The sequence below is a fragment of the Carya illinoinensis genome, chromosome 16 (genome assembly GCF_018687715.1).
Source record: "Carya illinoinensis cultivar Pawnee chromosome 16, C.illinoinensisPawnee_v1, whole genome shotgun sequence".
Classification (NCBI taxonomy): domain Eukaryota; kingdom Viridiplantae; phylum Streptophyta; class Magnoliopsida; order Fagales; family Juglandaceae; genus Carya; species Carya illinoinensis.
This window is the reverse complement of record NC_056767.1, coordinates 28450622-28461542: the sequence shown is the minus strand read 5'-3', so window position 1 is coordinate 28461542 and position 10921 is coordinate 28450622. Positions and strand designations below refer to the sequence as shown.

Below are 10921 nucleotides of genomic sequence, written 5' to 3'. Positions count from 1 at the left end.
TAAGTGCTGAAGATTTCTACGGATATGTTCCAATCCATTTTGATTTATAAGGTAAAATAATCAACTTTCAATTACATACACCAATCCTAGAGTGAATTGCAATACATTTACAGGATAAACAGGCAGCACCCTGGTGTTCCCAAAAGTTATCACTGTTGGTACAACCACAGAAAGGCGGGAGGGACTCCCAGCTACTCTTAAGAAAAAGATCACATATGCGGCCATATTTGTTGAGACCTTTGGTGACATGTACCTCTCGTTTATTCTTCTTTTAAGGCAAATGCCAACCAACTTCCAGTACTTCCGGTTGGCTTGGGAATCAAGAACAGTTCAATTCAGCTACGGAAACTATAATATCACCAGAAATGCTTCCTGAACATTAAGAATTGCTTCATGCAAGAATCAGCAAAATCATTCAGCCTGCACAGAAATAAAAGAGCACACTACTTAAATCAAACAGGGCACGATTTTGAGAGAGATCTAATGCCAACTACATTCATATGCATTGATCAGAAAGCATACAGTTGTACCTTGTTTCAAATGAGGGTTACTAAATTAAATAAACTAGTTGCGTACCCGCATGATGTGTGGGAGAAAATTATTAATTATTTCTATTCATTTTTTTAAATTTTTGTATAACTTGATTGTAAAGTTGTTTGAATATGATTTGTTTAATACTAATTTTGATAAAATGCATATAAGCAAAAGAAGAGAAAATGTTATTGACGACAAAAAGATAACGAGCTTTTTACCTTTAAAATTCCATGACCATCAGAATATATTAAATTTATGTTCATTTAGCACATGAATGGATGACATAGCTTAACATGAGCAAAATGGTTGCTTATAGAGAAAAGAAGATCAAGCGTTATAGACAAAAGAAGATGAAATGTTTTCAACCTTTAAAATTCAATGAATTTGAAATGATTATTAGTTTATGAACATCTAATATATGAATAAATGATGTGGCTTAATCGAAAAATGAAGGGTTTAACCACTGAAAACAATAAATAAGTTATTGAAATCAGGGGCTTTCTTAATAAAATAATAGCACTCAATGCTTAACCATATGACTATTACCATAGGCAGCAAAACTCTGAATTCTGTTTAAGAAGTAACTGGAAAGCACTGGGCTCAGGCTATTTTCAGGTATAAATAGGCTTAAAAAACAAGAGACCCAATCAATCAACTTTGTCACCAACCCATCTGCTTCATCCACAAGGACCACTTAACAGCCTCCAAATACTTATCATTCTTCTGCAGTGCAGTTATCAGAGTGATGTATGTTATCTTATCTGGTTCTATCCCATTTTCTCTCATTTCCTTGACCAAACATACAGCGTCTTCAACCATTCCTGCAATTCCATATGCCTTAATCAATGTGTTGTAGCTGCACAAATCAGGCCCAAGTCCATGCTCTTTCAATTCTGTGAGGACGCCAGCAACTTCATCAATCCATCCTTGCTCTCCATAAATATTGATCATTATATTATATGTGTAGTGGTTAGAAGCACAATTGGATTCCTTCATTAACTGCAAGATGCTTCTAAACGTCTCCATCTGCTTATCTTTCCCATATGCATCTAAGAGGCAATTGTAGGCCTCAAGGGAAACTGAAAAGCCATTAAATTGCATCTTTCGAACCATTGATGACATGTTTTTGAATTTTTTATTTTGGCCATATGCAGCTATAATAGTATTGTAAGAGATCACATCTATCAATCCTCGTTTTTGGGCCACCCAGAACAAACTTTTAGCTTTTGTGAAAAGCTTGGATTTTCCATAAACATCAAGCATGACATTGACGGTAATTGTATTAGGCGAAAAGCCACGCTGAAGCATTTCATCAAAAAGCCTGGAAAGCTCATCAACTGGGAGAGCACGAGAGCAGCAGTTTATCACACAATTGTACATTTCCTGATCCCAAGCCATTCCAATCTTCATGATTTTATGGTATAGATCAGCTAATTTATCCAGCATGCCACATCTCTGATATATGCGGAGCATATCACGCAGCAGGTAAACATCTGGTACGATGTCCCTCTGCTTGTCCAAAATGTCTAAAACAGCACACGCATTTCTCAAAGATCCAGCTTTAATATACATTCTAACAACAATGCTGAAAGCAATCATGTCCAGGGCAGTTCCTGAAGATTTCAACTTCAGATAAATTTTCTCAGCTTCTGGGAACAGACCCATGACACTATAAATGTCAATCATTGTGCATGAAATGTGCAAGTTCGGCTTGTCATCATGTTTAGGCATTTGAGTGTATATCTTAACAGCCTGCTCAAGCTGACCCAACTCTTTGCATGAGCAAATCAACAAATGATACAAGTTATTCTCAAAAGGTAAATCCTTCCAGACTTTATCCTCCAACACTCTTATAGCATCATCCACCAAGCAATGTTTCACATATGCAGCAACCAAAATGGAGCAAGATGTCTGGTTAACAAGAATGTGTTGATACAAAGGACCGTTCAAAATCTGTGACACTTTATCAATCCTTCCTGCCCTCTCATATGCCTGCAAAAGAGTTCCAAGGATGGACGAACATTGGCATCCCATCTTCAACATATCATCGAGAGTTCTAACAGCACCCTCTTCATCCTCATGTCTGGCTTGCAAGTTTATTAGTGTGTACAAGTTAGATGAGTTCGGCTTGTATCCCAATCGCTTGAGCTCCTTATAGTACCAGTATGCCTCCTTATAGTTGTCTACACGACCCCAACCTTCAATCATGGATCGGTAGGTGGTTTCATCAGGATCTAATCCAATTTCCTCAATGCTCAGGAAAATGCGTTTAGCAGCATCCATATTGTTTATCTTCCCATAACCCGTTATCAATGTATTGTATGCTACAATATTTGGGGGAAACCCTGCTCCATGCATTGAAAATAAGGCTAGTTCAGCTTTCTCTAGTTTACCTTGCTGACTAAACGTATTCAGCATCACCAACCAATTTTCCAAGTTTAAAACCACTTTATCTTCTGTCATCAAGCCAATAACCTCTTCTGCTTTGTCATACAAATTCAAACGGGTAAAAATTGTGATCATCGCTGAGTATGCTGACTCGCATACAATTCCAAAATTCCTCATTTGGTGAAAAGTAAACTCTGCCTCTTCAACATTCCAACCCTTCTGGTAAAGTCCCATGAGCATCCCAAAAGTAGCAACATTAGGCCGAACCCCATTCTCTAGCATCATACGAAACCACTTTGCACCCAACTCTGCTCGCCCTAGTTTACAAAATGAATATATAACCGTATTAAAAACCCGGCAGTCCAATTCACCAGCCAATTTAATACTTAAACCTCGAACCATGGCCTCTGCTGCATCCCAATCTTCTCTTCTACCCAGCACCCGAAGAACTATATTATGAGCACTCATATTCTGCTCTAACTTTCCATTGCTTCTCATCCACTCAAAGAAAACCATTGTTTTGCGATCACAACACTTCTCGAGCCGTTTCAAAATGGCATTACAATGCTCCAAGCTCAAGTCAGACCCAATAGCAGAGTAGTCAACATCTAATTCACCATCACCCACAAATAAGTTCTCTATTTCTCTGTCTGTATCATTCCTTCCGAACCTAAACTCCAAGCCCACCTCCCTTTTAATTCCCTTCTTTGAACCCAGAAACCTATTTCCAACTTTGTGTTTAAAATCCGGCTTTTGCTCAATCACTTTCTCATTAACCAAACCTTTAGTTGAAGACAAAACAATGTCCTTGCTAGCTTGATTAGAATCGGAAATTTCAGGCAATTCAATGTTGAATCGAGAGACATTAATCTGCTTCCTATTCAATGGATTGACTGAACTCGCACAAGCTCTACTTACATGAATGTAACTAAAGATAGAATACAACGAGCACCAATTCGACGGTTGAGCGGGACTTACATTGAACTTCTTTGAATCAAATGTATCCAAGGAAATGGAAAGCTTAAGCAAGGCCATGATTCACAGCGACCTACTAACTAAAAAGCTCCGTGCATCAATCAGTTTCTTCTGGAATTGTAAAATTCAGGTACCGCAAATGAAAGTGCAAGTCACAGTTTGAGAATGTTTGTCAAAGAGAGAGAAAGAGCGTTTGTGTGATGTTTAGGCATACCTTGGAGGTTAGAGATAATGGAGGTTGAAGCAGTGGAGGAAAGCAACCGCTACAAGATTTTATTTTTTTATTTTTATTTTTGACCTTTTCAAGCTCTTAAATTCCCTGCGAACTGAGTGGAAGAGCACAAAGCAAATCCGGAAGCTGCTCGCGAAGGGACCAAAATATCTTCTTTTATTTATTTATTTTTTTTTTTAACTTTTCTTTTCGATATCCCCAAAATATCTAATTATCAATATTACTTAATTCTAATTATATATGTTTTTTTTTTAATTATATATGGTAAAAAGTTTTGATTTTATATTTTTTTTGCTATATTTATTTTTTGAGTAATGCTAAAATACAAGTCTCAAAAATTTCTTAATGCCCTTTTGTAAAAAGAAATAAACCGAATAAAAAATGTTACTTTTTTTACACTTTCTTTTTAATATAAAATGAAGTCTATTTTTTTTATAAAAGATAGGACGAGCCTTGTATCATTTAAACCTGTATAAATCATTTGTGTTGTTTTTAACATATTATTAATTAAGAATCATGAACGTGTAAGTATCATACAATCACTTTTAAAAAAATAAATACGAGATCTATAAAAAAAGAAATTAATTTTTTAATAATTGACCTCACTTTTTTTCAAAACGACTACACGACATTTACCCACTCTACAACTATATGTAGTATTACTCCTATCCCTTCATTTCAAATTTCTCCAACCATCAATCTTCTAGAGAGTCGAATCTCAATCTCAAAAATGGTAAGTAAAACGTATGTATTTGGTTTAATCATGTCAAACACACAAGAAAGAAGTAATGGGTGATAGATAATGTTTTGGATTCAAACTTTTATCACCAAGAGGTAGTTTTTGGAGGTGATAGGCATTCCTTGACATGAGCAACTATAAGGGTCCAAAATTTAGTAGGAACTCACTTCTTGGAAGAAGGTGAAGTACCTTGGGAGAAACTTTGGTGGTACCAATTGCAGAACATACAATGGAAAAGGGAATGTAAAGGGATTAAATAAAAAAAGAAGAGTATATTTGTTATAGCTAAGATTGACATTTCATAATCTGACAGAAAATTGTGCATCCCTACACCTAGACGGAGGACCTTGTGTGATTTAGAAGTACAAAAGAAAAATGGTCCTAAAAAATCCAGATGCTTCCAAATGCTTCTTCAAGGGCCCTCCTCTTGCTCAGCTCTGCACTCCACCCTCCTGCCCTTCCACCTCTCTCTGCTCGGAGCTTCATCATTTCCTCATCATCAGTGGCATAACCTAGCATGTCAGGTCCCCCTCCAAGAGGAATTGGTTGTGGGGCCATTCCTGTAGGTCGTGGCTGCCCTCCGGCAAATGTGGGTGCATATTGTCCCTGAGTACCTACACTGTATCCCATTTGAGAGCTTTGGTTTTGAGCCTGTCTCAAAAAAATAGAGAAACTTAGTTTAAATATTGTACTTCTCTGTTAGGCGGGAAAAATTAGTTTGATTCAAAGGTATAAACTCAAACTATCATGAAATTTTACTACCTCAATATTAAATTCAAAGTATCTGGTTAAGTCTCAAATGCCAATACATCAAAATTCTCTTACATCCTAGAATTACTGGTCAGTGAAATAACAAGATTCCACAAAGGCGTTCACCAAATTTGATTGTGATTTTTTTAAAAATAGTGAATAAAAGAGGAGTTCAATAAGTCAAAAGACATCACCCAAACGATAAATCATCACAGGTCTAACCGCTTAAGCTAGACATAATAGTTAAGCATGATTTCAGAGGTTGTAGGGATGGCACATGATCACAGGTTCGAAGTATGATAAAGACCATAAAATAGAAAGCCACCAACATTACGGTTTACAAATTCTAAAGCTCCAGTACGACACACTATTAGTTGAATGAAACCCTCGCCCTTGCCCCCCAAGAAAAGACAAACAGCACTTGCCCTTTGACCCATATAGATATAAATATATATATATATATATTATAAGGCTTTAGAACCATCAGAGTAATAAAGTAACTCGAGTTGGTAACTCTAGTTTTCTTGAGGCAAGAGCAAGCAACCAATTAGTAGTTAAAACCAAAGACTAATCCTAGTTAATTACATGCAATTATAATGTCCATCATACCAATGGGTGTAAGTACACTGAAACGAAATAGCACATAGTGAGCATCGTGGAATGTTTGAATGTAATTATCCTAATGCATTGATGCTTTATACAAGCTCATGTTTTCACACATGGACGCTTGCCACGATTATTTATAATATATTTTCCCTCTCCAATCATTCACCTAAGATGAAGTGCTAAAGGCTCCAAAATAGCATGACAACCGTAAATTAAGTATCAACTTTAAATTTATTTAGAAACAGTAAGTATGCATGGTCTAAATCGTATCTCTGAACTTGGAATAATACATGTACAAGGAACTTGTAACATGATTTAATTCAAGCCAAAGTTTTGTATACTGTATATGCGGACTTATGAATTGCTCCATAAATGGACTCACTCTAAAGAGAGCTATACAGTTGCAACTGTTGACAGGGCCTAACATTCATTAAGAAGTGTTCATCTCTCCTTATCAGTCCAAATTAAGTGTGGTCCTAGAACTCACAAGAGATGGATTAGATATGTTACTTTTTAAGTATTTTTGCATGAAGTAGGCCCCCCACCCCTCAGGTCTCAAAAAAGTGATCATATAAATTTTTCAAACATTTACAAAAGGCTCCCAAGTTTGTCTACTGATTTTCCCTTTTTTTCCCATTTTCTTGTTTTCCCTATCAATTGAGAAGCGAGTAGCCTGGTTCACTACTGATAGAGTGAATGTTACATTATATTTCTTATATCTGCAATACTGGAAGTGTCATCACAAAAATTAAATATCAGTCATGTATTAGTCATTTGAGCATAGCATCACAGAAATCAATTAATCTACTAACAACAACCTAAACTCCAAAATTTGACAAAAAGAAACGAATTGAAGTACAAAAAAGGTCTCTTGCAGGAAAAATTACCTTGAGTCTTTTTAAGACTAATGAAAAAAATGCACAATAATCATTTATTCAAGACAAATTTGATATTTACAAAATAATCTCATTCTCACCCCATCGGCATCATTCTGAGCAGGATGTGCCTTACTTGCAGCCAGTGCTGCAGCCAGTTCTTCAGCCTATTTGATTGATATAAAAAAAATAAATAAATAAATAAAAAATTAGTAACCTTTATATATAAACATGAAGGAAATTATCTCAAAATTCACCAATGCTAGCACGAGGAACTCATATGGTATAAAATTGTTCTTCTCTAAGGCATTAATTAAAACACATGAATGGAAATATCATCCGCTTGTGAGGGACAAAAGTGGCAGATGTTAGGAGCAGGAAACAGAATATTTTTACAAGTGTACCTTCCGAGCTCTATTTATCATTATTTGTTCAGCATTTTCTTCCTGGTACCTTGCAATTTTTTCTTCAATAGCAGGGACATCAAATCCTTCAATCAAGTTAAATGCTGAAAGAATGGTTTTCCTTCTGTCAAAATATATACTCTTAAGCATAGAATTTCAGGAATGAAAACTAACAAACTTACTCATGTCTTCAACTTCCTCCAAATAATCATTGTATTCTCTCAAAGATGGAAAATCCTCTTCTCGTTTGTTGAATCTATGAAATTGCAAGAGAGTGAACTGTAGTAGGGATAATAGATAAAATGATACATATATTGGCAAAGAACACAAAAATTGGAATCCACTGCAAAGGACAAAACAATGAAATGTTTTCTGTAATTCCTATAATTTCTATCAACTAGAAGTTAATAAAACAAAATATTTTCATCCATCCTATAGAAAAAGCTTTGAACCCTTAATTTGAATCAACTCCAAGACAGGCACTTTTCCACTCTAATAGGGGTGGCCCTTGCATTTGCCACAGACCCCTTTCAGAAAAGAATTGATGCTCTAGATTACAATTCAGATAAAACTTAAATGGCATCCTGAAGTACGGAATCCAAAATATTGGACCTACTTTTGACATGTTCATTACAGCACAATTGATCAAATGTTTCAGTAACCATAAACAGATATCATTGCTTCAACTGGTACAGCTTTAGCCAACATTGGCTATGGATCCACCCTTGTCCATTACATCAATGTTTGAATACAAAGCAGCAAACTGCTTCTACACATAATAATCAGTAAGAACACCTTTGGAAACAAACTATCCAAATATCTGCAAGATCCAATGCCTTAACTCCATTACATTTCAGAAGACCCCAAGTTCAATTTACATTGCAGTTGAGACCCAATTGACATCTGAATCACATCTTATACTAATATTAAGCTTCAGTTATTCGGTGGAAAGGAACTCCACATAAGCATGGTAAAAGCCAGTGTTAAATGCATATGCACTAACTTTGCACGGGGCTCAATTGCATTTACATGAAACTTATCAGGTTTTCAATTTTACATGTTAATACAAACAGACACAGAGAGAGAGAGCTATTACATGCTGGCTATCCTCTTCCTGATGGCAATCTCCTTGTTGTGGGAATTAGAACTGGAGATTACCATGTCTGTTGCCCCTCAGCCTGTTTTTGCTTAATTTCCTCCTGCTCCTACACATTTCAAGCACAGTGCATATATGACTACAGCAAAGGCAATTACCATACGTATAGAATCAAACTGCTTGACTCATACATCTAGAGTAACAACTTTTGCAGGCAGCTCTGAGATTTTAAGCCCTCAAAGCACGCTAATTTGCCTTAGGGTACATGTAAAGGTGCTGGATTTTATCAGAAAAGTGAAAAAAAAAAAAATGGTTCAGACAATTAAACAAAGAGAATATCTTCAAACCGGGCTATCCACTTTTCTTCAAACAACAGAAACCAATAATAGGATGCAACGTAGAGACCACATAGGGCCAACCATGCGCTGCATTTCAGAGGATAGCCCGAATCCCTCTCCATTTCCCCCCTCTCCCTCTCTTTTCTCTCCCTCTCTCCCTCTCTCTGTCTCTCCTTCGAAGAAAGCCTGCGAGATTCAGGCCACCGAATCCTTGCTCCCAATTGCTACTCCGTGGCCCAGATGCTCCCAATTTGCTTGCTTGTCAATTATCAGGGCACATATAAACCACAACATTGGCTTATTGATTATCAGGCCAGAAAGGAATACATTACAGAATTCTCATTCTTCTCAGAAACTTTGCAGTTCATCTTCAATGGCAGAAGCAACACAGAGGCACTTTGTTTTCCCTGTGTTTTCTCCCAACTTTTTTTTTTTTGTCTTTTTTCCAAGATTAAAGAGACACTTTGCTGCTTCTTAATCGTGTTTTTTAAGGCCGAACACATGACATTAATATATATATATATATTTATGTTTTCTTGACAGGATTGCAGCAGTTACAGGCGCAAACAAGGGGATTGGTCTTGAACAGCAATGTTCGACCCAATTCTTTTTTCTTTTTTTTTTTTCCTTCAGACTAAAATAAATAAATTAGACTCCAAAGAAAAAACCAATGAGGTTACCTCAGTGTTGCTAGGTCTATTCCTTCTCTGGGATTTCGGTGAATTCCGTTTTCCGATGAAGGGATTTCGCGGTCTATTCTCGAAGGGATTTCGCGCCGGTTTATGCTGGATATTCTCCACCGGGCGTGAGGCGTAAGGCGGTTTGGGCTTGTTTTCCGTCGAAGGGAGGGAGGGGAGGTCGAAGGGTTTCTAAGGAAGTTTTCTGAAAGGAGGCTCATCAGTCTAATGTTATGGTGTGTGCAGGTGTAGTAAACATTTGTGTCAGATGCTGATGTCCATTAATCTATGTATTGGACTGTCCTGCTCAAAGGGGGACTATTTCTGATCGAGAATCTAGTGAGAGAGAGAGAGAGGTAACAAGTAACAACAGGCCGCTATAAGGGTCCGATACCAATTTTGGAACCGTCGGTGAACGGGACGGGTTTGTAATTTAGATTAAAAGAAAGAATGGGCCGAGTGGGGGCCCATGTTCGGTCAGAGGTTTGTTATTATTCACATCTCATTTTTTTCTTTTGATTCATAATATTTTTACAGTAAATTCTATATACTATATTATCATTATATTTTTATTTTATTAAATAATTATTTATAACATATTTTTTTATTATTCAATAATTATGAATGTGTCACATCTTACTTAATAAAATAAGAGTGTGATGTTAGGCATTATCTTATAAATAATTTTTAATTTTCCAAACTTCTAAAATTTCATTTTTTTAATATTTATTAACATAATCTTTCAAAATGTTTTAAACTATGATCATTTAATGCAAGATTGGATGACTTGACTCTACTTCAATGAGAAACCTTTCTTGTAAAATATATTATTACACTTTTACTTTAAATATCTTCAAAATCTCAGTTTTTTATTTCTTCCAAAATTGAAATGAATTAGAGAGAATAAAATAAAGATTTGAATAATATTCTTAATAATACTCATTTATATGTACACTTCATGTGTATTTGAATTTTGCCTGTTTTAAGAGTTGCAAACTTGTACCTCAAACTCTCAAATGATAATTTTCCTTGGGAAAATTTTGGCATCATAAAACCTATTAGTTGATCTTCAATTTGAGTTTCTTAATTGTCGTTCAGATCTCTCATATTCGACTTTTTCAGTAAATATGATATAACTATGATCATGTCTACACGAGAACATCATGTGCAACAAAAACAAGTCCATGATATTCTTGGATTGATGTTCAAAAAATCGCACAACAGGTCAGAAGGTGAGAAAGATTCATTCTCGGCCCGCTATGATGATTTGGATCTCGATCAGTGTGGTCTGATGCCTCCAACAATGG

General features: G+C 36.0%; 2 protein-coding genes across 4 annotated transcripts; both read right to left on the bottom strand.

The window, feature by feature from the left end:
* On the bottom strand, positions 1–4252 carry LOC122299176 (pentatricopeptide repeat-containing protein At4g30825, chloroplastic). The gene is made up of 2 exons (XM_043109210.1): positions 1081–4252; positions 1–420 (listed from the first exon to the last, which is right to left on the bottom strand). Exon 1 carries the CDS (start codon positions 3955–3957, stop codon positions 1195–1197), a length of 2763 nt encoding a protein of 920 aa, XP_042965144.1. The 5' UTR covers positions 3958–4252; the 3' UTR covers positions 1–420; positions 1081–1194.
* A 767-nt stretch (positions 4253–5019) lies between these two features.
* On the bottom strand, positions 5020–9961 carry LOC122299657. Of its 3 annotated transcripts, none has more exons than XM_043110054.1 (6): positions 9618–9961; positions 8600–8702; positions 7686–7759; positions 7504–7607; positions 7201–7266; positions 5020–5519 (listed from the first exon to the last, which is right to left on the bottom strand). In XM_043110054.1, exons 2-6 carry the CDS (start codon positions 8662–8664, stop codon positions 5250–5252), a joined length of 579 nt encoding a protein of 192 aa, XP_042965988.1. In that variant the 5' UTR covers positions 8665–8702; positions 9618–9961; the 3' UTR covers positions 5020–5249. The 3 variants fall into 3 exon arrangements, with proteins under 3 accessions (XP_042965988.1, XP_042965987.1, XP_042965989.1); XM_043110053.1 differs by having other exon boundaries at positions 8600–8708; positions 9618–9958; XM_043110055.1 differs by lacking the exon at positions 9618–9961 and having other exon boundaries at positions 7686–7782; positions 8600–8708.
* Positions 9962–10921: the final 960 nt, after the last annotated feature.

Bases quoted from the DNA above. Each gene is read 5' to 3' on its own strand.
- LOC122299176 (XM_043109210.1), bottom strand. From the start codon at position 3,957: ATGGCCTTGCTTAAGCTTTCCATTTCCTTGGATACATTTGATTCAAAG.
- LOC122299657 (XM_043110054.1), bottom strand. From the start codon at position 8,664: ATGGTAATCTCCAGTTCTAATTCCCACAACAAGGAGATTGCCATCAGG. The intron at 7,608-7,685 runs GTAAGTTTGTTA...CCATTCTTTCAG, and splicing joins GGAGGAAGTTGAAGACATGA to CATTTAACTTGATTGAAGGA. The intron at 5,520-7,200 runs GTGAGAATGAGA...TTTTTGAGACAG, and splicing joins CTCAGAATGATGCCGATGGG to GCTCAAAACCAAAGCTCTCA.